The 26,907-nt window shown below is 36.7% G+C and overlaps 1 protein-coding gene across 1 annotated transcript in view; it reads right to left on the bottom strand.

Annotated features, from left to right (window-relative positions):
- Window positions 1–26,907, bottom strand: part of RABL3 (RAB, member of RAS oncogene family like 3) — a 74,993-nt gene that overhangs the window by 4,227 nt on the left and 43,859 nt on the right. The window contains exons 5-6 of the mRNA XM_001363352.5: window positions 14,969–15,119; window positions 3,668–3,739 (exon numbers count right to left, since the gene is read on the bottom strand). Of these exons, the coding sequence (XP_001363389.1) occupies window positions 3,668–3,739; window positions 14,969–15,119 (223 nt within the window). The remainder of the gene's footprint in view (window positions 1–3,667; window positions 3,740–14,968; window positions 15,120–26,907) is intronic.

The following is a 26,907-nucleotide window of genomic DNA, read 5'->3' on the forward strand; positions in this document are numbered from 1 at the left end:
ATTTTTGTGTAAAACCACTAATTGTGAACTTTCTCGTTTTTCTTTCTTAGATATCTTTGAGAATTGGTGAAATGCCTTTACATTTCTTCTTTTAATATCTTTAGTATTATAATGTACCCTAGAAAACAAATATCTGGACATACCTGGTCAAGTATAGCCACTGCTTCCTACATCTTTTTATGCACCATTACTAGTTTTCACCTGGCATGCTGGATGCTATGTACTAAATTTATATAGTATGTTATCTGCTACTTTTGTAGCTCCACTATGGACAGCAATGAAAATAAACAGAAATTCTAGTAGATCTTTTCTATTTTGTGCTTGTCTGTTTTCCTCCTTCTGGAGTTTCATTTCCAAATGCTCGGGAGACAATCTGATTTACCTGAATCTCTTATCCTAGCCCCAACAGGGTCACTTTCTCCTCAACTGTTTTTTGCTGTCATGCGTGACAATACTGTCCATACCGCATCTAGTTCTTTTCTTCATAATGCTTTATTAATAAGTGCTGGGTGAGATCTAATCCATATGAGAATTGGTGAAATGCCTTTACACTTCTTCTTTTAATATCTTTAGTATTATAATGTACCCTAGAAAACAAATATCTGGACATACCTGGTCAAGTATAGCCACTGCTTCCTACATCTTTTTATGCACCATTACTAGTTTTCACCTGGCATGCTGGATGCTATGTACTAAATTTATATAGTATGTTATCTGCTACTTTTGTAGCTCCACTATGGACAGCAATGAAAATAAACAGAAATTCTAGTAGATCTTTTCTATTTTGTGCTTGTCTGTTTTCCTCCTTTTGGAGTTTCATTTCCAAATGCTCGGGAGACAATCTGATTTACCTGAATCTCTTATCCTAGCCCCAACAGGGTCACTTTCTCCTCAACTGTTTTTTGCTGTCATGCGTGACAATACTGTCCATACCGCATCTAGTTCTTTTCTTCATAATGCTTTATTAATAAGTGCTGGGTGAGATCTAATCCATATGAGAATTGGTGAAATGCCTTTACACTTCTTCTTTTAATATCTTTAGTATTATAATGTACCCTAGAAAACAAATATCTGGACATACCTGGTCAAGTATAGCCACTGCTTCCTACATCTTTTTATGCACCATTACTAGTTTTCACCTGGCATGCTGGATGCTATGTACTAATCCATATGAGAATGCTTTAAACCATTTTCTGCCTTAGAATTGATACTAAGTATCTCTTCCGAGGCAAAAGAGCAGTAGGGGCTAAGGGGCTAGGCACTCGGGGTTAAGGGACTTGCCAATGTCACGCAGCTAGGAAGTATCCCTATGGTAATTCTTAAGTTCAATAGCAATGTATAGTTTTGAGAAGAAATATGGCTCTTTTTTGTAGCAAAAATGTTTGTTGATCTAATGCTAAACCCTAAGGTTTGTGGGACTAAGGAAAGCCTAGAAATTCAGGCTTCCCCAACCCTACTTTTTTTTTTTTTAATGCTTACCTGCTGACTTAGAATTAGGCAGAAGAGTGGTAAAGGTTAGGCCACGTAGGTTGAGTCACTTGCCCAGGGTCACACAGCTACGAGTGGCTGAAGCCAGATTTCAGCCCAGAATCTCTCATCTCTAGGTTTGGCTCTCAATCCAGTGAGCCACCCAGCTGCCCCCAACACTACTTTCTTAAATTCGCCAGAGAATGTACAGGCTAGAACTAAATCAGAGTCAGATCACAGGAAATACTTTCTGATTATATGGGGAATGAGAAGGCACTAAAATACTCTTAATATGGAAATCTCTCTACAAAGAGGGAGGAGAGAGAGAGAGAGGGAGAGTGAGAGAGAGAGGAGAGAGAGAGAGAGTGAGAGAGAGAGGAGAGAGAGGGAGAGTGAGAGAGAGAGGGAGAATGAGAGAGAGGAGAGAGAGAGTGAGAGAGAGAGAGTGAGAGAGGAGAGAGAGGGGGGAGAGAGGAGAGAGTGAGAGAGAAAGTGAGAGAGAGGAGAGAGAATGAGAGGGAGAGAGAAAGAGAGAGGGGAGAGAGAGAGGAGAGGGAGAGAGAGAGAGAGAGAGAGAGAGAGAGAGAGAGAGAGAGAGAGAGAGAGAGGGGAGAGGGAGAGAGTGTGTGCATATGCATGCGTGTGCCTTACCCACATATGTGATTAGTGAATATTCACTGATTGAATGGGTGATGTTCTGACCCCAATAAGTACTACCTCTTGCTCAACTCCTTCTGGTAGTTTCCAAACCAATCCAATTGCAATGCAGTCTAACAGCTATTTATTAAATGTCTCCTACATGCAAGACATATGGTGCTGGAGATAGATACAAGGGAGAAACTTGTAGGAAGGGAGATTCTTATTTCTGACTCTATACACGGTGTTCTACCTCCTTCCTCCCCATCCCTCACCCCACCCCAAGAACTGCTCCCAAACAAGAGATGACAGTGATTCCTCTCCAGGCTATGCGGGATCTGCCTCCCTGGATAGGTGGGGGTAGGAGAAGTAGGTACTATGGAGAGAAAGGGGACAGACTAATTCAAAGAACATTTACCAGGTGCATATTATATGCTGGAGATAAGAATATAAAAAAAAAACAATAGTCCTTGCATTCTGGGAGTTTATAATTTAATAGGGAGATAAGACATAGACACAAACACAAAGGAGACCGGGGCAAGGAAGAGTTCCATATAAACTGTCCAAAGAAAGTCTGAGGAGGGAGAACCTCTTATTTGTGAGGATGAGAAAAGCTCTGGTATAAGAAATGTCCCAAGGCTGAGCTTTGAAATGAGGCACCAATTTTGGGAAGAAGAGGAAAGAGCTCATTCTGCTTTCCAGTTTTCCTTAATGTACAATATGAACCCTGGGCACAGAGCACTTGGACTTGGACAGCAGTGCAGATATGGGACTTCGCCAAGGCTAAGGTGAACAGTGCCCTAATTTATGGGCTTGCTGAGTCAGCCTACATTTTTACTTTGTTTCAACACTTCGAGAATAAGTCAATAACTGGAATTCAATAGTCTTTGGAAGGGAATTATCAGAAGATCAACTTCATGTGTAACAACAACTTCAGAAATTATGTGTGGCTGAGATTAAAAAGTATTTACAATCTACCTAGCTAACCAAATAATTTTTAGGATTTAAATAAGTATCAAGGGAGTAACTTTTTTTTTAAGGGAAAAAAGTTGGAAAGATATGCCCTATTTAAAGTCAGAAGTGGGATAAATTGCCTTAAAATGACAAAATGAAATATTTTAACTTTGGTAATCATTAGTTATCCTTTGTGGACAAAATGATGCAGCTGATGGCACAAACACTTTGGCAGGCATTAAGCAATTACCACAAATAAGAAAAAAAGCAGCAGATGTTCCCCTGGTTGCTAACTTCAGCCTGAAGGAATCAAGGGACACTACAAACTAGGTCCTTAACTCTCATACTACATGAGCTCATAGCCATTTTTTAAAACCCTTACCTTCTATTGTAGGATCAATACTGTGTATTGGTTTCAAGGCAGAACAGTAAGGGCCAGACAGTGGGTGTTAAGTGACCTTTCTAAGGTCATAAAGCTAGGAAGTATCTGAGGCCACACTTGAACCTTAAGAACTCCCATCTCTAGGTCTGGCTCTCTACCCACTGAACCATCTAGCTGTCCCCAGTTCCTAGTCAAATTAGAAAAAAATAGCACAAGTGAGAACATTACCTTATCAAAAAATCTACTCAGCTTGACAGCGTTGGAAGATCCTGCAGCAAGATATCGGGGATTTGTACAGTCCTAGAAAAGGGAATATGTAATCTAAGATGAGTAGTGATTTCTACTTTTCAACATAAGCTCTTTGGTAGTAATAATGATATTTATTAGGTCCTTCTCTAGAGAAATAATGTACATGATACTTTTATAAACTGTTGCTATAGGTGGCTTTCAAATTTCTGTTACTATGTCAGAAACCAATGAACCAATGTTAGAGAAATATAGAATTGCCAGTTCTTTGAAGACCAATCAATCAATCATTTTGATGTTAGTTTATTCAGAAAATAACCCAGAGAGGTAGGTTTGTAATGCTAGCACTTTGCTAATGAAGAATCAGTCATTCAACAAGCATTAATTAAATACCAACCATCTGCCAGGGACTGGGCATGTGCAAGGCACCAGGCACCCAATTAATTTAAGGTCACACTAGGAATTGGAAATGGAATCATTATTTGATAAGAATCCATCAATTCCAGGCCTCTGAGCTGATCCTCACAGAACATTTACTCAGAACCAAATGTGACATGAAAGAAATCATTTGAAGTTCTCAGATCAAATGCAACACCAGACAGAGGCATATAATTACTTTATCCAAAGACTTAAGATGCCTTGCTTGTCTGATGGTACAATGGGCACAGGGACCTAGGAAAGAGGTATGGAGAAAAAAGAAAAAGAAAAGCTCAAGGCAGAAGGTTAAGAAATCACTTCTTGGCATACTAAATATTTGGTAGTCAATCTACTGAGATATATATAGAAAATCTATGAATAAAAGTTCAAAACATTCTATGGAAATGAAGACGAATAGAGAAATATTCATTGCTCTTGGATAGGTGAAGCCAGTATAATGAAAATGACAATACTACCTAAATTAATTTGCTTATTTAGTGCCACATCAATCAAGTTACCACAGGATTACTTTATAGAAATAGAAAAAAGAATAAAAAAGGAGAAATGAAGGGCCAAAAATCTCAAAGAAAATAAATTTAAAAACAAGGGAGGGAAGGGAATCTAAGTAGTATCAGATCACAAATTATGATACAAAGAAGTAGTTAACAAAACAAATAGAAAGGTCAATCAGTGGATCTCATGAACCTAAAGAGTTACAATCAGCCTAGAAAATCAAACAATTCTTAGGATTTAAATAAGTACCAAGTTTCAATAAGCTAAAGAACTTAGGAAAGCCCTAGGAAAACTGGACATTAGTCAGCCAGAAATTAGGTTCAGTTAAACCACTACCAGACCTATGCCCCAAAGAAATAAAAGAAAGAAGAAAAGTTCCTATATATAAAAATATTTACAGTAGCTCTTTTTTGTAGTGGAAAAGAATCAGAAACTAAGGGAGTGCTCATTAATTGGGAAATGGCTAAACAAATTATGACATGTGAATGTTATTGTGCTGTGAGAAAAAATGGGTATGGTTTTAGGGAAGCCTGGGAAGATTTGTATGAATTGATACAGAGTAAAGGGCTGGTAGGTGGTCCAATAGATAGCAGCTGGGCCTGGAGTTAGGAAGACTCATCTTCCTGAGTTCAAATCTGGCCTCAGACACTTAACTAGCTAAATAACTTTGGACCAGTCATTTAACCTTATTTGCCTCAGTTTCTCCATTTGTAAAGTGAGCTAGAGAAGGAAACAACAAATTACTAATCCCAAATGGGGTCACAAAGAGTTGGAGGGAACTGAACAGTAACTTTAAAATGAGTAGACCTCAAAACTCAATATATTTAAAACAGCACTGAAAAGACAAACAACTTTGAGACTTCAATCTTAATCTTCAATCTGATCAGAGCAGTGATTGATCATGATTCCAGGGGACAAATGATGTAGCATGCCACCAACCTCTTGCCAGAGAAGTGGTAGACTAAATAAGCAGAACAAGATACATGGCCAATACTATAATTTGCTTTGCTTGATTATGCATATTTCCTATAAGAGTTTTGTTTTTCTTTTTTCTTTTCAGTAGAGGGGAGAGGAAGAAAAAATAAACACTTGATAATTGAAAAGAACAAATATTTTAAGGGCGTATCTATTAGAAATTGGCAGTATGAACAAGTATACAGGTGCTTTATCATTTATTTAGTGCAATCATCATCAGCCTTGTAATGGATGGATAAATAGGCAGAATTTCTAGTCATTCAGTACTATGTAGGTCACAGAAGCCTGCCTCTATCTACCTTTACAATCTCAATTCACTCTACTCTTCTTCATGCTTCTTATATTCCCTGAATACACTGTGGTTCCTTTGCTTGTGCTGTTCTTTCTACCTAGAAAACCTTCTCATTCCTCAGTATGGCTTGTCTAACTCAACCTTTAAGGCCCATCTCTTATGACTTACTCCATGAAGCCTTTCTACAAATGGGTAATGATCACTCCCTTCTCTCAGGAAAGTGATTAAAAAATAGCACCTTGAATTTCATTTATTATGCTTTCCAATTATATTGTGTATTCTACTTGTTTGTATAATTATATCTCTTATGTTTCCCACTGGAGAAAAGAGTCTAATGCAAGAGTGATAGACTAGGAGAAATGGAAGGTCTGGGTGGAACTAAAGTTGGAGGAAAAGGCAAATAGATTTAAGAGGTATTCAGCAGAGGAAGAGATGGGTGGGTAGGATAACTTGCAGAATTTGAGGTCATGGAGAGAATCACAATTAAAAATAATGGTGATACTTAAGCATGATCCTCTCTATTAGTGACTGAGATAAGACTGAAGTTGTAGTTTGTGGTAGTTAAGGAAGCTGATGAACTCGGAGAACAAAGTATATGAGAAAACCTTATTGTGTTTATTAAGGTTTCTAAGTATTACTGCAGCAGTATAGAATAGAATAGACTGTGATACATGTCTGAGCTCCTTGAGGAGGGAAGAAGAGGAACCCAGAAGACAGGACATTACAGCAACCAGGCTAGGAACTGAGTAATATTGATAGCTGGCACCTCAAAAACTGAAGGGGGTACTGAGTGAAGGGTACAGAGGGAGATTTTGGAAGTAGCAGGAAAAGGTAAGGCGTACACCCACTCCTCCTGGATCTCCATGTCAGAGTGCATAAAGAAAGAGCACCATGTATTGGAGAGGGCTGCCATTGATGCAGTGTCTTCAAAGCCTGAAGTGTGAAAGAGAAATAGGAGACAAAGCGGAGTTCTGTGGTGTTGTGGTCTTTAAATGTCATTATTTCTTTACTTTTAATGTTCATTTAAAATTTTAAAGTTCTGAATTCTCTTACACCCCTATTCCATCCATTGAGAAGACAAGAAATGTAATACCATACATGTAAAATAAAATTCTTATATTAGCCATACTACAAAAAAAGGCAAGAAAAATAAAGTGAAAAAAAAAGTATGCTTCAATATGCATTCAAACTGTCTCAGTAGACTTTTTTCATCATTTTTCATCCTAAGTCCTTTGGAATTGTCTTGGATCTTTGTATTGTTGAGAGTAGCTAATCATTCATAGTTGATCACTGTACAATATTGCTGTCATTATGCACAATATTCTCCTGATTCTGCTCACCTCACTTTGCATCAGTTCATAGAAGTCTTTCCAGGTTTTTCTGAACTCATTCTGTTTGTTGTTCCTAATGGCACAATAGTTTTCCATTACAACATGCTCATCCAATTTTCAAGTGATGGACAACTCCTCATTTCCCAATTCTTTGCCACTACAAAAAGAGCTGCTAAAAATGTTTGCTATACTTTTACCTTATCTCTGATATCTTTGGGATACAGACTCAGTGGTGCTATTGCTGTAAATGTAATTTTGTGGCCCTTTGAATTTGATTCCATATTTCTCTCCAGAACAGTTCTATCAGGTCATAGATCCACCAACAGCGTATTAGTGTCCAAATTTCCTCATATCCCCATATACCATTCATCATTTTCCTTTTTGGTCATGTTAGTCAAACTGGTAGGTAGGAGGTGGTATCTCATTGTTTTAGTTTACATTTCTCTAATCAAGAGTGATTTGGAGCATTTTTACATATGACTGGATAGTTTTAATCTCTTCCTCTGAGAACTGCCTGTTCATATCTTTTGACCATTTCTTGAATGGGGAATGTTTTGTATTCCAATTAATTTTTAATCTGTTTCCATAGCCCTTAATGATTTTTATCACATTATGGTTAGACAAGAATAGATTTAATAATACTTTCCCTGCATTTGGTTGTGAAACTTTTATGTCCTGATAACATGGTAAATTTTTGTGAAGATGCTATGTACAGCTATTTCTATTCAATTTTCTCTAGAGGTCCAACTTTTCTAATATTCTACTTAGCTCTTTAATTTCTTTATTTTATGGTTAGATTTGTCAGCTCCTGAAGGGAAAATTAGTATAGTTTTATTGTCTATTTTCTACTACAACTCATATAAACTTTTCCTTTATGAATTTGGATGTTATGCCAATTGGTACATAACTATTTAGTATTGATATTACTGCATTTTTTATGGTACCTTTTATCAAAATGTAGTTTTCATGCTTATCTCCTTTAATTAGGTCTCTCTTTGCTTATGCCTTATTTGAGATCACATCTGCTATCCCTACCATTTAAATTTTTTAAAAAATATTTTTCCACGGTTACATGATTCATGTTGTCTTCCTCACCTCTTCCCTCCCCCCTCCCAGAGCTGACAAGCAAATCCACTGTGTTATACATATTTTATCACTGAAAATGTATTTCCATATTATGTATTTTTGTTATACAGTATTCTTTTAAAACCAAAACCCCAAATCATATACCCATATAAACAAGTGATAAATCATATATTTTCTTCTGGATTTCTATTCCTCCATTATTCCTCTTTTCCCCTTCTTTCAATGCATTCCTCTTTATCATTCTTTAGTTTTTCTGGAGATCATTTCATTAGAGTCAACTCATATGTATGTAGAGCCTTAATAATGATAAAGACCTCAGGAGTTTTATGTATCATCTTCTCGTTTAGAAATGTAAGTAATTTAATCCTATTGAGTCCCTTATGATTTCTCTTTCATGTCTACCTTTTTATGCTCTTAAGACTTGTATTTGAAAGTTAAATTTTTTATCCATCCATTCATCAGTCTTTTTATCAGGAATGCTTGAAAATTCTCTATTTCATTAATCTCAAATCTCCTACCTGAAGGATGATACTCGGTTTTGTTGCATAGATTGTTATCTATTATAATCCTAGTTCCTTTGCCTTCTGAAATATCATATTTCTAGCCTTCTGGACCTTTAATGTAAAAGCTGGTAAATCCTGTGTAATCCTGACTGAAGCTCCATTATATCTGATTATTTCTTTCTGCTGCTTAAAGTATTTTCTCCTTGGCCTAAGAGGTCTGGAATTTTGGCTATAGTATTCCTCAGAGTTTTCATTTGGGATTCTCTTTCAGAAGCTGATCAGCAGATTCTTCCAATTTCTATTTTACCCTCTAGTTCTAAGATATGAGAATAGCTTTCCTTGATAATTTCTTTAAAGATAATGTATAGGCTATTTTTTTGATCATGGCTTTCAGTTAGTCCAATTCTTCTTAAATTATCTCTTTTTGATTTATTTTCAGATCAATAGTTTCCCTGTGAGATGAAGATGAAGGAAATATTTCCTTCTTTGTTTTACATTCTTTATTTTCTTGATGTCTTATGGGGTCATTGGCTTCCACTTGCCCAATTCTAATGTTTAAGAAATGATTTTCTTCAATGAGCTATTGTACCTCCTTTTCCATTTAGCCAATTCTGTTTCTTAGTACTGTTTCCTCAACTTTTTTTTTAACTCTTTTACCAAGTTGTTGACTCTCTTTTCATAATTTTCTTGCATTATTCTTATTTTTTCAACTTTTCCCTTTATCTTTCTTATTTGATTTTTAAAATTCTTTATGAACTCTTCCAGGAATTATTGTTGAATTTGTGCCCAATTCAATTTATTTTTCCTTCGATGTTTGGCTTTTAGCTATTTTGACATTACTATCTTTTTCTGAATTTGATGTTACCATAGTGGCTTCCCCATTTTTCCAGCTTACTTCATGACTTAGCTTTATGTTAAAGGTAGGCTCTGCTCGTGGAGTGCAGGGGACACTGTCCCAAGCTTCAGGTTTTTCATGCTACTGATTTCAGAGTTAGTCCTGGAGGGTATGTAAGTTTTCAGTGCTTCTAAAGTGGTATGATCTAAGAAGTGTGGTCAATGCTTTCCTGGCCTGTGGTCCAGTCTTTATCCAGGAAGGGACCTTGTTTCCATGAAACCATAAGTGCTAGTGCTCTTCTTGGCCCTAAAACTATGACTATCTCTCTAATTCTCCTGCAGCTAAAAAAAGTCAGTGCTCCTTTCTGCCTTGGTACTGAGACCAGGGTCCCTATTCCCTTGTGAGTGACTACAAGTGCTCCTCTTTACTCTAAAGCTGGGACCAAGGCCCCTGCTTCTCATGTGGCTGAGAGTGCTAGTCCTCTTCTTTGCCCTCAAACTGCAACCTCAAACTGGTTGTTATAGGCAATGAAAACCACCAGCAACAAAGAATCCCTTATAACAGTGATAGCAAACCTTTTAGAGACAGAGTGCTCAGCATTCCCGCAGCATGTGAGACCCTGCCTTACCCCAGATAGAGGAAGGAGAAAGTGCTCCCATTGGGCTGATGGGCAGAGGGATGGGTGATTTAAGAAATGTCCTCAGACATGCTTGGAAAAGGGGAGGGGAATAGGCCCCTCTGGCATATGTGCCATAGGTTCATCAACATGACCCTATAATCTTTTTCTGACCAGCTGTCTGACACCCTTAGTGTCTCTGGGCTGAGAGTTCTCTAAGCTAATGTTAGTACTGCTGAAGTGTGTATGTGTTCTGGAATGACTCTTATCTTGGTGTCACAGACCTAGCACCTGCTGATCTCTTCAGTTGTTTTGGGCTAGAAAAATGTGTCATATTGACTAGTAAAATGTCTCACCCAGGCATTTTCTTGGATATGCCACTCCAGAGTTCAATTTGAGGAGTTAAAAGATGTTTGGAGGGGGATGTTGGGAAGGTTTGGCTGATATGATGTCTATTCTCTGCCATCTTGACTTCACATTTGTGGTTAGGTTTTTTTGGTTTTGTTTTGTTTAACAATAAGATGGAATCATGGGAACAGAAGGTATAGGAGTTAACTTGGAGCACTGAAGTTGAAGCTACAAGAGCTGAGCTTGAATTCCACCCCTGCTGCTTCCTCTTTCCTTTTATGATTTAATGTAATTTACTTAACCACTTTGGGCCTTGGGTTTCTCATCTGTAAAAAGAGGCAGGTGAACAAAGTACCTCGAAGATCTCTTTCAGTCTGAGAACTTATGATCCTACTTTTTGTATTCTCTACAGCATCAACAAGTCCAGCAAATATTTGCTTAATAAGTGAACAAATAAGAAACTTAGAAGCTAAGGCATAAGAGGACATGAGATCAACTGCTGAATATTTTTCATGTATTAGAAAAATATTTCTGAATCTCTAGGTAAATGTGAGTGATGTTATTGATAATAGCAAACAAACAAGCAAATGATAGCTAATGCTACAAATAATGTAGATTTGAATGTTGTTCAAATCAAAATAAAAGAAAAAAAGTTCAGGTGTGAATGAGAGGCCTCTAGAGATAGTTGCCACCAGAGATGGTGGCAAGGTCTTAAAATAACTATTCTCCTCTGACAGATGTCCAATAGCTATCTGACTTTTTGGGGAGAGCAAGTAGGCTGTCACAGTCAAAAAGATTCAGAGGTATGTTGCTGAGAGGGAACCTGTGATTCCTACATTGAGATGCTTTCTAATTCTTGTTGAAGCCTGTTATCAGGATGAGAAAGATGTAATTTTTAGGCTATACACTTTTTGGAATATATCAAAGGGGTAAGATTTATATGGCTTTGGAATCTTCTATAAGTGATCTTTTGGAAATTAAAAAAACTATTTTTCTGAATCATATTCATTTTATTCTGTTCTACTAACCCTAAAGCCCACTTGATGCTTTCTCATAAGAGCACAGGTTTATAACCACCTATTTTTACCCTTCAATAAATTTCACTGGCTAAATCTTTATGCTTTGGGTCAAAAGTTGAGGCCCAATTTGAGGAATGGTAATAATTATAAAAGAATACAATATAGTCTTCAAATCATGTTATAAAGTACAAGAGAGAATAAGGTTAGTCTGATTTTTTTCCCTATAAAACCATTAAAACATCCAAAAATGAATTTGAAAAGATTCACCCTGACATTTACTTTCTGTGGTGGAAATAATTTTTGTTGGGATTATCAAAATAATGAGAACAAAAAAAGCACTGCACATCACAAAATTGTTTGTTTCAGACACTAATAAGCTTTTTAAGAAACTCATTTGAATATATGTATGTCAGAATCAGAGCCCTAAGAAACTTCAAGAATAGTTCCAAATGCATCTATGCATGCTTCCTAGTCAAGAATCTATGATCCTGCAGAGTTTGCAAATGGATGGCTATTAACAGTTGCTAAATCTTAGAAAGGCAAGATTAGTCAGGTAAAGTGGTGCCATATGAGAAGAGTACAAAATTCTACTTTCATATATTCATTGTAGTATTCACAAGAGTTATTCCAGGAAGATGTAAGCTCTGACAGATACTTCCAACTGAGTGAGTCTTGGAGTGTGGACCTGAAAACATGTTATGTTTGTTGCCCCTAGAACAGGCCAGATGAATGGATAACATTAAATATGGTTGTTGTCTATGGATCAGCCTGGTTAAGTATGAGAAAGTTCATTACAGTGGGTTTCACACCATGTGATGAATATTTCAGCCACAGTAACTCATTAAGCTATCCCCTGAGGCAGGAAGGGATTGAGTGCTCACATAAATGAAATCACAAGTCTTTGAATTATTGAAGGAAGTATGTCCAAGTACTTTGATTAAAGACTCATGTACTACTCTGATCTCTTTCCTTAATTACAACATAAATATATACTTTAAATAATGTACTATAACATATCTGCTGTTTAAACTACATAATTGTATTGTGAAGCTCATATGTTTTCGGACAGGTTTAAGATTTATCATTCAATGGATTTGTGATCATCAAAAACATCATTGCCATTTGAATGGGTTAGGCTTTCCTCTTCTTAGCAACTCTGAACTGACTCTTCTTTCTAATTGTGCTCTTTTCTGGGTGTTCACTTCCCTCATTTTTTCCCCCTGCTGGAACTCAGTGCTCTTTCCTATTTATTATTGCTACTGGGCACCTGAGACTGGCCATTGTTAAAAGTTCAAAGTTCTTTACTGAGTGAGGGAACTCTTTGGAGCAAAGGTACTTATTAACCTCTCCCAGATGAATATGTTTTCCAGATCCTATAGGCATTCCTTGTTATCAAATGATGAATGACATATTCTAGACTAATCAGATAAGCCTATGGACACTGTTAACAAAAAAAAAATTGTGGCTGAAATCAAAAGGAACCACAGGGATAAAATAAATTCTGATTTCCATTTAGCCTATTTTTCTTCTGGGCACTGTTAAAATTGAGTAATCTCAGAACTAATAGGACCAGGACATGCTGTACTCTACACAGGAACTGCCCTCTAATACTTCAAAGTCCAGTGCTGAGTCTTCGGGCATGTATACCAAATCCTCCACAGTGACAGATGTAGGCAATAGGAAGGCTTGAGGTGCTGCTATTCCTAAAGTGAAAAGCCCACACTCCACTGCAAAACAATGAAAACAATTCAAGAGGATGGGCTAAGGGGAAAGTGATCTAGCTGAAATGACCTAAAGGGTAAATACTATTCATCTACCTGTAGTGGGGCATGAACTAGAGAGAAATGACTTGCAAAGAGCCACCATTACTATTTCCATCTATTTTCCTTGTAATGTAGCTGCCACAGAAGTGCCGGCCATGGTTAAGGAGTGGCCTACCGCACTGCTTGGCCTACAGGGAACAGTGTCATACGGCAGTTAGCAGTAAGCCCTAACTGTGTTAACTGGCTCAGAATGGAGCTCCGTAATCCACAGAATATTATAGCATGGAAAAACTAATAACTTTCAGCTTGTCTAGTAATCCCACTGTGTGATGTTCAGTCCTAAAAGCTTATGTAAGCATCCCAATGTTTATTCAGGAGTTTAAATGGATTAGGAGAGATTCATTTTCTTGATATGCTTGGCTGCCCTTCACTACAGATTTTAAAGCTGAGGAAACTACTAGACATATTCAAGGCAGGAGCAACTGAGGCAGAGAATTCGTGATATTGTTCATCCTGTCCATGGGCAAGAATGTCCTCACTCCGTATTCTAAGCATCTATGCACTTTTTAGTTCGCTTTTCTCTTCATTATAGTAAGCCTGTCGTTTTCATCACACACAAGTAAATGATCAGTGTCAGATATCGTTGCTAAAGGCCACTTTACATCGGTCTACCTTGATATAGCAAATGCTTCTGGACTGCCTAATACACACAGCGTATCCTGCAGGGTGCCAGAAAGCAGGTTTCATCAGCTAATAAATCGGTACAAAATGAATGAAGTCAAGGTAAGAGATCAAAGACTTGTAGGTGACCCCAGAGTCCAAATATCCAGGTTACTGATGAAAGAATAAACAGCCTGGAAGCTACTGACTGAATCTAGGGTGGAGTCCTAGCTCCTCCAATGAGTAGCTGTGTGACACCAGGCATGTTACTCCCCTTCCTGAGCCTCAGCTTCCTCATCTGTAGGTTGAAGGGGGTAGAGTAGACAGTGATTTAACGTTCAAGTCGTGCTGTCCACTTTATCTATATAGGGAAAGTTGGGAACTAATAAGGCACTTCAAAGGACAACAAGAGAAGATACTATTTAGGAAAATGTATGATAGAAGGAAAAATGAACTGGACCATAGGGAGGAGAGGACAGGTAGACAACCAGACAACTCCTCTGGTATCCTTCTAATGTTGGGAGAAATCAAGGAAGTCCTCCAATACACACAGAGGTGGACCCTCTGTGATGAACTTAGGGGAGGATGTGGAGAAAAGTTGGGCAGAACGAGCAGGCAAGGACACTGTGATCTGCAGCACTGAAGGGGGCATCCCAAGTGATGCAATCACTGATCTATCAGGAACTTTGCACAGCAGACATGAGGGCTGGGCCTGGGCTTAGAAGACCTGAGTTCAAATCCAGACTTAGACATTTACTGGCTTTGTGACCCTGGGCAAATTACTTTACCTTTGTTGACCTCAGCTTTCTCATCTGTAAAATGGATATAATAAAGACACCTACCTCCTAGAGATGTTGTGAGGATCAAATGAAATAATTGTAAAACCCTTAACACTATATAAATGTTAGCTATTATTATTACCCACCAAATTAATCTCTTCTGCATTGAAATCTTCAGCCAAGAAAGCAATTCTAGTTAGAACTTCATTGCGCTTAGCTTCATGTATCTGGTCCAGTTTTGTTCCTATGACCAACAGGGGGATTTGGTTTTCTGCAAATTGTTCTCGGTCGTAATCCCTGTTACAAATAACAATGAAGAGGTGAAAATTAAAGACTTTTAATAGAAAAATTCTTCGTTGATTTTGCTGATAACACAGCATCCTACACATCTTATGATCATTTACCTACCAATGGACTCTTGCCAGCTGTTCTACCTACTGGTTCTTGTAAAAAATTTTTTTTTCAACTTCCATCAATGAGTACAAATATTCAAGAACATAAATAAAAAAAGAATGAAGACCAATAAAATAATCCATACACGTTGTAAATGTAATTGTAAACTCTTGTTTGTAGAGTATAATCAGAAAACATAAGATGTGTACATTAACTGTAATAAGGAATCCTCTTTCTTTCCATGACCATTTTAAAAGTGTGTACATACCAAGTTTTGATGTCATTATGTTGCCTATTTCTGTATATCCACTGTTACTTTCTGCCACTTATCAAGTCCCATTTCTTTACCCATTTAAGTTTTTTAGCTACAAGTTTCTGGAGCTACTTTAACAACTGAGGGTTTAATAGAGATATTTAATATCTTTACATACAAATGACTACTTCAGTGATTTTCAAAAATTTCTGTAGTGAAAGGGCTTTTTAATTCAAATAAAACAGAAAGAGCTATCCCAACAAAAAATTAAAAAAATTTTTTTTTTACAACCAAATAAAATTGGGGTGATTAAAACACATATTTTCTTTTAAAAATTACAGTTACATGTAAAAAACAATTTTTAACATTCATTTAAAAATTTTGAGTTCCAAATTTTCCCCCTCCCTCTTCCTTCTGCCTAAGATGGTAAGCAATTGAAAAAAATTTTACATGCGCAAACATTTTTCACATTAATCATTTTGTGGAAGAGATCTCAAAAAAAAAGGAAAAAAGAAGAAAGAAAAAAGGTGAAATATAGTATATTTTGGTCAACATTGAGACTCTATCAGTTCTTTATTGGAAGGCAGATGTCATTTTTCATCATGAATCTCTGGGATTGCCTCTGATCATTGTATTGCTGAGAATAACTAGGTCATTTAGAATATCACTGTTACTGTGCACAATGTTCTGGTTCTGCTGATTTCACTTTGCATCAATGCATAGAAGTCTTTCCAGGTAAAACACACATTTTCAATAAAACTTAATTCTCTAAACAAATCTAATAATATCACAAATTAATTAAATTCAGCAAGCACTTTTAAGCACTGTTTAGCATTGGGCTACAAAAACAAAAATGAAACAATGTTTGCTTTCGAGTAGTTTACTTTTTACTAAGAAGAAACAAGATGACTACAGACAAGAAAATGCAAAACAATTACAAAGTAAATACAATGAAATTGAATGGGGGAGAGAAATAACAACTAGTGGGGTCAAGAAAGGCCTTGTGGAAGCTGTATCTGAGGATGTCTTTAAAGACCCCGAGAGGTAGTGGGCACAGACAGTGCAAAGTTGGAGATGGAACGCTGTGTTCCATGGAAGAGCTTTAGGAAAGCCAGTTTGTGAGAATGTAGAGAGCATATGAGAGTGATATGGAATTAACCAGCCATCACCCTGCAGATTTAGTTCTAAAGGTACCAGGGAATCACGGAAAGTTCTTGACGGAGACAGACATGGTCAGAAGTGGTTTAAGGACAGAGACTTGGTAGATGTATAGAAGACACACTGGAATGGAGAGACTTGAGGTAGTAGGATCCATCAGGAGACTACTGCAAGTACTACATCACTACTGTTCAGGTGAAGGATGCTAAGGGCCTGAACTAGGGTGGTGGCTCTGTGGGAGGAGAGTAGTCTGAGGGAGCTGAGGGTAAAGAAGCAGCAAATGTGGCCAGTGTGTGGTGAATGTGGTGAAACATTTGGCTAGAAAGACAGACAGAAGAGATCAAAGTAGGCTGAGGCTCATGGGGAAGTTTTTAAGGATGGAAGAGATTGGCATTTTTGAAGTCAAAATGGGAAAAGTATTCAGTGGGTGATGAGAGACTGAAATAAAGAGAAACTTATTTAAGGGGCAAGCTCCTGGAAGAGCTCCGGGCAAGAAGTGAAGAGGCTAGTATGACTGAAGAGAAGGGCTACTTCTTCACCAGAGATTGAAGCAAAAGTGTATAATGGAGAAGAGAAAGCATAGGATGGCTAGCCTCTAAGACTCTTCCAGTATACCAGGCTGTAGGTAAAGGTACAGCAAAGCAGAAGGTATAGGAAGTCTGAAGTGAAGGTGTGGAGGAGTGTGATAGTCAACCAGGAAAGAATAAAAGAACCGTAGTACAGCAGTGAATCCACTTGAGATTAGGGAACAAATCAGTAGTGAGCCCAGTCAGTATCATCACAGATGTCTTACTAATACCATTTCTTTGAGATGATCTCAAAGAAAAGTGAGAAAAAGGAGAATTAATGAGTCAGAATTTAGAATTAATGAAGAATATATCCTTGTTTGCTCCTGGCACTGGAAATAATGTGTGCTATCTAGCCTGGCTCTAGTAGACTATTCACAATGACATTACCATTTCAAGAGTTTAAATTTAAAATTTTCAGGATTTGGTTTGTAAATTCCTTTATATTTTTTTTTCAAAAACCGTGAAATTATTTAATATATCAGTACTATGGGTAAAGCTAAGTGGCTCTGTGGTCCTGGATTCAAATCTGGCTCCAGACACTTCCTAGCAATATGACCCTAGGAAAGTGACTTAACCCCCATTGCCTAACCCTTATCACTCTTCTGTCTTGGAACCAATATACAATATTGATTTTAAGACAGAAGGTGAGGGTTTAAAAAATTAGTAACATGAAACAGTACACCTCAGAATCAAAGTAGATACACTGGGGACCACTACTGTCATAACAGCATTTCTTCTAGGATTTGGTACTTGAACTAGGTTCATAAATGCTTTGTTTCACCATTAGCATCCTGACTATAAACGAAAAAAGAGAAACAAAGAAAAAAGGAAAGGAAAGGAAAGGAAAGGAAAGGAAAGGAAAGGAAAGGAAAGGAAAGGAAAGGAAAGGAAAGGAAAGGAAAGGAAAGGAAAGGAAAGGAAAGGAAAGGAAAGGAAAGGAAAGGAAAGGAAAGGAAAGGAAAGGAAAGGAAAGGAAAGGAAAGGAAAAGAGAAAGGAAAAGAGAAAGGAAAAGAGAAAGGAAGGGAGGGAAAGAGGGAGAAAGAAAAAAGGAAGAACTGAAGGGAAATTATATTCAAGCTCTGCTACTTATTCTGTGGCTCTGAAAGAGCCCCTAAACTTCTTTGGGACTCAGTCTCAGTTTCCCCATTTATTAAATGGCAACAGGTGTACTAGATTATCTCTAAGTTCCTTGCTAACTCTAGATCTATGATCTTATCAAACTGGGACACGGATTGAATAGGAAAAGGGGGAAATTTACAGGGAGAAAGCAAACTTGTATTGGCATCTAAGCCCTAAGAAAATGATTAGAAAATATCAGTGTCCTTGGGGTCTGCAAGAGGGTTATTGACTGAACTCATCCAAAGGCAAAAGAATGAGATAAATGTTGCTTCATTTTACTGGAAAGGAAGATGAAGCACCACATTATCTAAGTTCTTTCTATGTATGAAAGATAAGCCAGGTGTGGATTTTAAAAATATGTTACAAGCTAAAACCTAGTCAGCAGAAATAGAGTTTCAAGACAACTCAAGTTGGCTTGTGTCAGTAAATCAATAAACTAGTTAATATAGCTAAAATGAATACAGTTTCTCCTTCAGGTCTCTCTCTGTCTCTCTCTCTGTCTCTCTCCCCCGTACTGTTCTACCGTACTGTAATCTACCTTCTGAAAACATTAACATCCTTTTTATTGCATCATAGCTAATTGCTGCTAGAGACCTTTGACTCTTAGTTCTAATATCAGCACTGATTTGAGAGACAAGGTGTGAAACTGAGATTGCCTTATTAATCACTGAAGTGTTGTGTCTGTCCTCAATTTCTCCCTGTTCCTTTTTAGTCCTTGACACATATTTCCCCATATCACATTCACATTCTCCTTATTAACTCCCTACCAAAAACCCCATCCATGACAGACCATCTCAGATAGACCCATCTTCCTGTCATACTTTCACTGAAGTCTCTTGGACACTGACAACTTCAGTCTGAATGCACTCACAATGATTCAGCTATATTTCTTGACACCTGAAAAATTTCTACCAGTCCTTTTAACAAAAATAGCTATCTCCTTTAAGAAGTCTTTCAAGTAATGATGAGCCCTTCTCCTACTTCATGCTTCATTTTAAAAATATACATTTTATTTATGTTATTTGGCTCCCCATCAGTTATGTTTGAGAAAAATTCCCCCCCTTTAGAAAAAACAAAAAGCTGTGCCTCTATGAGTACAACATTCTAGCCTGGTAGTCCAACTGTTCCCAGTTGAGAAGATATGTTTTTCTGGATCCTTTGTTTTTGTTTTTGTTTTTTTTTTCAGTTGTTCAGAGTTCAACTTCCTTTTAGGGATTCCCTCCATCCTCCCCATTTACAATGCTATAGTCAATTTGTATATCAATCTTTCAGTTCTGCTTATTTCCCTCTTCCAGAAAACTCTCATAAAATTCTCCTTGTTTCTCTAAATCTCTCACATTTGTAATTTTTTAACTGCAAAAGAATATTCCATTACATTCATATAACAGAAATTTTTATTCATTCCCCAATTATTGGACACCAACTGTTTTCACTTCTTTGTTACCACAAAGACTCTTGCTATGCATATATTAGACCTTTGTTTGAGTCTTTGACTTTCTTGGTGCATAAGTCCAGTAGTGAGATCCCCTAGTTAAAAACCCCTCATAAAAACTCAGTGCCATCCCCATTTTAAAGTAAACTAAGGCTCAGAGGGTTTAAATAACTTGTCCAAAGTTACATTGCTACTGTTATATTAAGCTACAAGGTCCTTCTGCACGTTAACATGCTCCCACTAATGGTACATCTTGGTTGTTTTTTTTTTAACCCTTACCTTCCCTCTTAGAATCAGTACTATGTATTGGTTCCAAGGCAGAAGAGTGGTAAGGGCTAGGCAATGGGGGTTAAGTGACTTGCCCAGGGTCACCCAACTAGAAGTATCTGAGGCCACATTTGAACCTAGGACCTCCATCTGTAGGCCTGGCTCTCCATCCACTGAGCCATCCAGCTGCTTCCTTGGTTTTCTTTTTTTTTTTTAAACAAGTTTTAATGGATGTCTTAAAAATTTTGAACATAATTTCTCCAAGTATCTCTCTCCCAGAGAACCAACTCTCATGAAATTGTATATGGATCATACAGTAGCTCTACTTATATGATCCCAAATTGATATGCAAAATGGTTGGAACAATTCCCAGCTCCACCAATAATGTATTAGTGTTTGCATTCCCACAATCCTTAAAAAAAAAAAAACACCTTTTTTTGGTTCAACTTTGCTAAATTGTATGGTGTAATGCAGTTGTCTTAATGTGCATTTCTCTCACTATTACTGATTTGGAATGTTTTTATATCATCATTTCTACTTTGTAATTCTTTTGAAAACTCCTCCTAAGTATTGACTACTAATTATTGGGGAAATCTCATATATTTTGCTGGCAGTTCTCTTTTGTACATGATAGGCCCTATTTCCCTAAGACTGTAAGTTTCACCAAGACAGGAATTCTATTTTATATGATCTTAGCAGATCTTAGTACAATGTATGCTACACTGGATCACATTCATTCTCCTTTTGCTGCTCTTTTTTTTTTTTTGGACTCAGTTTTCCCAACTTTCCATCTTCTTACTCATTCTCATCTTCATCCTTTTTTCATAACTTTCTCTTTCATTCAAATCTTTCCTCCTGATCATATCATGACTTGACTCTCTTTGGCTGTTAACTTTCTGGTTTGGCTACAATGTCTATATTAGAGCAGCAACTGCTGCCTTTATCTTTCCCAGGTCAGGAAAAAGGAAGTGGGAAGGAAGGGTTTGGGTACCCTAGTCTGTGTGACAATGGGGTTATTATCAAACACATGGGTCTCTTCTCTAAAGAGAGAATTTGAAGCCTGAGCTCAAACAATAGATAACAGTGAGGGTGGCTTTGTAAAATATATTTTCCTATAAAACTATCTTTGTCCTAAGAGCTATAGTTTTAACCTATAGTTATGTTTAACCTAGAGTATATTTAAACCATAGTCATGACCTAAATGAATCTTCACAGTGTTGTTATGAAGATTATACAAGAAAATATCTGTTAAGCACGTAGCACAGTAATTAGCATAGAGTAAGCAATGCAAAAAATGCTTATTCTCTCACTCCCTAAATAAATCCTGGTGATGGTACTACTACAATGACTATGACAAGGACGACTAGTGTTAATTGTTCACAATTATAATAATCCTTTGTGGTTACAAAGCACTTTGATATATTTATCTCACTAACCCCTTACCTGGTTTAGGCAATCAACTATTTTTATCCCTAATCCTTCAGAGAAGTAAATTATGGCTAGAAGGGTTTAAATGACTTGTCCAAGGCCATACTGCTGGTGTCAGCTAAGAGGTCCCTGTGCATGTTATAACATGGTCCTACTTATAATATATTTTGGTTTTTTTTAAATGTTAATAGATGACTTTTGTCATATGACCATAATTTCCCCAAGTATATCTCTTATTCAGAGAACCCATATAAAAATTATATTTTTAATAAAAATAAATTAAGAGGGGGAAATTAGCACAACTGATCAATACAATCCCTCAAAGACTGAAAATATATACAAAATACACTTGAGACCCTCTGAGCTCTGCAAAAGTGTGAAAGTGGGGCTGCCTTTTCAGATTTTTTCTTTCAAAACATGCTTGTGCTTTATAATTTGCAATGCTTACTTTTGATTTTTTGTGACTTTTCTATTTGCAGTAGTCTCTGTGAATATCATTTTCATGCCTCTGTTTACTTCCCTATGCATCAGTTCATTCAGATCTATGCATCTTCTCTGTATTTATCACATTTATGATTTCTCACAGCACAGCAATATTCCATTACATTCATGTATCAGAATTTGCTTAGCCATTCCCCAGTAGGAAGTTATCTAATTTGATTCCAATTCTTCACTATCACACAAACTGCTGTTACAAATACTTTGGTGCTCACGGAGACCAGTAGCCAGTTATCAGTGTTATATTTATATATTTATATTTAAAAATACAGAAGTGGGTCAGCTCACTTTTCTTGCCTCAGATACTTCCTAGCTGTGTGACCCTGGGCAAGTCACTTAACCCCCATTGCCTAGCCCTTAGCACTCTTCTGCCTTGGAACCAATACACAGTATTGACTCTAAAGTGGAAGAGGAGAGTTTAAAAAAACAAACAAAAGAGGAGTTATCAGTGGCCACTTTGGGGGATAAGCCTATTGTGGAACTTCTGAGTCAAAGGGTATGGACATTCTAGTCAAGATATTTGGGAAATTATAAACTGCTTTCCAAAATTACTGATTTATGGCTCCACTAGCAATGTACCAGTGTGCCTATCTTCCTACAGACCCTGTAACACTGACCACTGCCAACATTTGTCATCTTTGCTATTTTTCAGGGTGTTTGCATTTCCCTAATTATTAGTGATTTCATGTGTTCTTTTGATAATAGTTTATAATTAGTTTTTTTGAGAACTTTGCTCATATTTAACCTCTTATCTACTGAGGGATAACTTTTGGTCATGTATATATGTATGTACATATGAATATTATATACAATTCGATTTAGATATAGCTTGGATATCAAACACTTTTTTGAGAAATCTGATACAAATTTCTTCCCATTCCACTCTTTCTATTCTTGCCCTAGCTTTGCAGATTCATGTGACTGAAGTATCAAAGCTATTTGCTTAATCTTCTAAAATTGCTTCTATTCCTTGTTCAGTTAGGAATAAGTCCTCTGCCAATCACTGTGGGAGAAAAATTTTCTGCTTTCCTTCTAATTTTTTGGTATCCTCTTTAATATTAATTTAATATCCACTTAGAATGTATAAAATAAGGTATGAGCTGTTGGTTTAAGCCTCGTTTTCCCACCAGTTTTTAATCTGCTAGGAAGTTCTTTCCTGAGTAAATTACTCTGATTTATTAAACAATGGGCTATTGAGCTTCTTTGTTGCTGATTCTCCCTTATCTAATCTGGTTCACTGATTTTTTTTTTTAATTCTCCTCTTCCACTTTAGAATCAATACTATGTATTGGTTCCAAGGCAGAAGAGTGCTAAGGGCTAGGCAATGGGGGTTAAGTGACTTGTCCAGGGCCACACAGCTAAGAAGTATTTGAGGCAAGAAAAGTGATCTGACTCACCTCTGTATTTTTAAAACAACAGATGGCTTTGATGATTGCTGCTTCATAATATAGTCTGAGATCTGGAAGTGAGATTCAATACCCCTTCATCTCTATTTCTTTTATTATTTCCTTTGATATTCTAAATCTTTTATTTTTCCAAATAAAATTTAGTTTGATTATAATCGATTCTATAAAGTATTCCTTTTGTGATTTGATTGCTAAAACATTAAGACTATAAATTAACTCCGGGAATTTGGTTATTTTTATTATTTTGGCACAATCAGGCTAAAGTACTGAATATTCCTTGAGCCGCTTAAAGTATTTATTATTTCTTTAAGAAGCACTTTGTGGGGGCAGTTAGGTAGCTCAGTGGATTGAGAGTCAGGCCTAGAGATGGAAGGTCCTAGATTCAAATCTGGCCTCAGACACTTCCCAGCTGTGTGTCCCTGGGCAAGTCACTTAACCCCCATTACCCAGCCCTTACCACTTTTCTGCCTTGGAACCAATATACAGTATTGATTCTAAGACGAAGGTAAAGGTCTAAAAAAAAAAAAAAAAAGAAGCACTTTGTAATTTAATCTATAGATATATTTTCTCTGCTTTGTCAAGCAGATTCCTATATACTTTATATATTTTGTAGGTACATGGAATGAGATTCTGTTACTATTATATAAAAATGGTGTTGACTTTTCAGGGTTTATTTTGTAGTCTGGAACATTGACAAAGTTTTTAACTATATCAATATCTTTGCTGATTTCCTAGGATTTTCTACATAAACAATTATATGATCAACAAATTAGGACAGTTTTATCTTCTTTTACCTAGAGTTTGTAGAGTTTTTAGCATAAAGGAGTCTTGTACTTTGTCAAAGGCTTTTCTCAAATCTATTGAGTTAATCATATAGTTTTGGAAGTTTTTGTTTTTAATATGATTGTTTTCCTAATGTTGAACCATTACCTGCATCACTGGTATGAATTGGTTATTATGAATGGTTTCTTGGCTGATTCATTGCAGACTGTACGACCATATTATATTTATTTTTTTGACTCAATATTCCTTAGTAATATTTGCCTATATTAGTTCTCTTATGTATTATCATTCTCAGATTTAGTATTAGGACTATATTTTTCTAATATATTTCTAATATAACTCTAATGAAAGGCATTTTTTTTAGATCATTCCACCAGCATCAACTCATACCCATGCCCTTCCTTTATTTTTGAGAATAACTTGGGTAGTATTGTTACTAACTATTCATTAAAAGTTTGACAGAATTCATCTGTGGATCTACCAGGACCATAAGTTTTCTTTTTTCCTTTGGCAGTTCCTTTATGGCTACTTCTTATCTCCTTTCCTTAGAGTGGATTATTTAAGATCTCCTGTTGGTCTTCTTCTAGGTTGTGCATTTTACATTTTGAAGAAATGCTTCTTTCATGTACAACTATCCATAGTAGATTTTTATTATTGTTTCTATTTTTTTCTTGCTTTGTTATTTCACCTTGCTCACTTGCTATTTTATAGATTTAATTTTCTGACTTCTTTTTAATCATATTGGCTTAAGTTTTATCAATTTTCTCAAGGTTTTCAAAGAATTAGCTTTCAGTTTCAGTTTCCAAAATTTTGTTTCCTGTTCATCTACTTTTCTTCAAATTCTTAAAATATCTTCTTTTACTTTAAGTTTGTTTGCTTTCTCATTTTTAAATGCATATTCAACTAATTAATCCTTTTTTTCTCTTTGCATGAATGAGTATTTGCATGAATATTAATTTTTTCCTAAAGACTGCTTATGCTGTATCTCAGAAATTCTGGCATGTTGTGTCATCATTATCATTTTCTCTCACATAATTATTGCTTCTATGATTTGTTTTTTGAACCACTGATTATTTAGAATTTCATTGTTGAGTCTCCATTTGGGTCTGTCTTTTATTTGAAGTCTGTAGTGGATATTTGCTATTTCTGCCTTTTTATATTTATTTGTATTATCTCTGTGCCTGTAATACATGGCTGATTTTTTTTTTTAATATATTTTATTTGATCATTTCCAAGCATTATTCGTTAGACATAGATCATTTTCTTTTCCTCCCCCCCACCCCCCATAGCCGACGCGTAAGTCCACTGGGCATTAGATGTTTTCTTGATTTGAACTCATTGCTTTGTTGATAGTATTTGCATTAGAGTGTTCATTTAAAGTCTGTCCTCTGTCATGTCCCCTCAACCTCTGTATTCAGGCAGTTGCTTTTTCTCGGTGTTTCCACTCCCATAGTTTATCCTTTGCTTATGAATGGTGTTTTTTTTTTCTCCTGGATCCCTGAAAGTTGTTCAGGGACATTACACCGCCCCTAATGGAGAAGTCCATTACGTTCGATTATACCACAGTGTATTAGTCTCTGTGTACAATGTTCTCCTGGTTCTGCTCCTCTCGCTCTGCATCACTTCCTGGAGGTTGTTCCAGTCTCCATGGAACTTCTCCACTTTATTATTCCTTTGAGCACAATAGTATTCCATCACCAACATATACCACAGTTTGTTCAGCCATTCCCCAATTGATGGGCATCCCCTCGTTTTCCAGTTTTGGGCCACCACAAAGAGCGCAGCTATGAATATTTTTGTACAAGTCTTTGTGTCCATTATCTCTTTGGGGTACAGACCCAGCAGTGCTATGGCTGGGTCAAAGGGTAGATATTCTTTTAGCACCCTTTGGGCATAGTTCCAAATTGCCCTCCAGAATGGTTGGATCAGTTCACAGCTCCACCAGCAATGAATTAATGTCCCTATTTTGCCACATCCCCTCCAGCATTCATTACTTTCCTTTGCTGTTATGTTAGCCAATCTGCTAGGTGTGAGGTGATACCTCAGAGTTGTTTTGATTTGCATCTCTCTGATTATAAGAGATGTAGAACACTTCTTCATGTGCTTGTTAATAGTTTTGATTTCTTTATCTGAGAACTGCCTATCCATGTCCCTTGCCCATTTATCAATTGGAGAATGGCTTGATTTTTTGTACAATTGATTTAGCTCATTATAAATATGAGTAATTAAACCTTTGTCAGAGGTTTCTATGAAGATTTTTTCCCAATTTGTTGTTTCCCTTCTGATTTTAGTTATATTGGTTTTGTTTGTACAAAAGCTTTTTAGTTTGATGTAGTCAAAATTATTTATTTTACATTTTGTGATTCTTTCTATATCTTGCTTGGTTTTAAAGCCTTTCCCCTCCCAAAGGTCTGACATGTATACTATTCTGTGTTTACCCAATTTACTTATGGTTTCCTTCTTTATGTTTAAGTCACTCACCCATTTTGAATTTATCTTGGTGTAGGGTGTGAGGTGTTGATCTATTCCTAGTCTCTCCCACACTGTCTTCCAATTTTCCCAACAGTTTTTATCGAATAGTGGATTTTTGTCCCAAAAGCTGGGATCTTTGGGTTTATCGTATACTGTCTTGCTGAGGTCGCTTTCCCCCAGTCTATTCCACTGATCTTCCTTTCTGTTTCTTAGCCAGTACCAAATTGTTTTGATGACTGCTGCTTTGTAATATAGTTTGAGGTCTGGGACTGCAAGGCCCCCGTCATATGTGTTTTTTTTCATTAT

Source organism: Monodelphis domestica, chromosome 4, assembly GCF_027887165.1.
Source record: "Monodelphis domestica isolate mMonDom1 chromosome 4, mMonDom1.pri, whole genome shotgun sequence".
NCBI lineage: Eukaryota > Metazoa > Chordata > Mammalia > Didelphimorphia > Didelphidae > Monodelphis > Monodelphis domestica.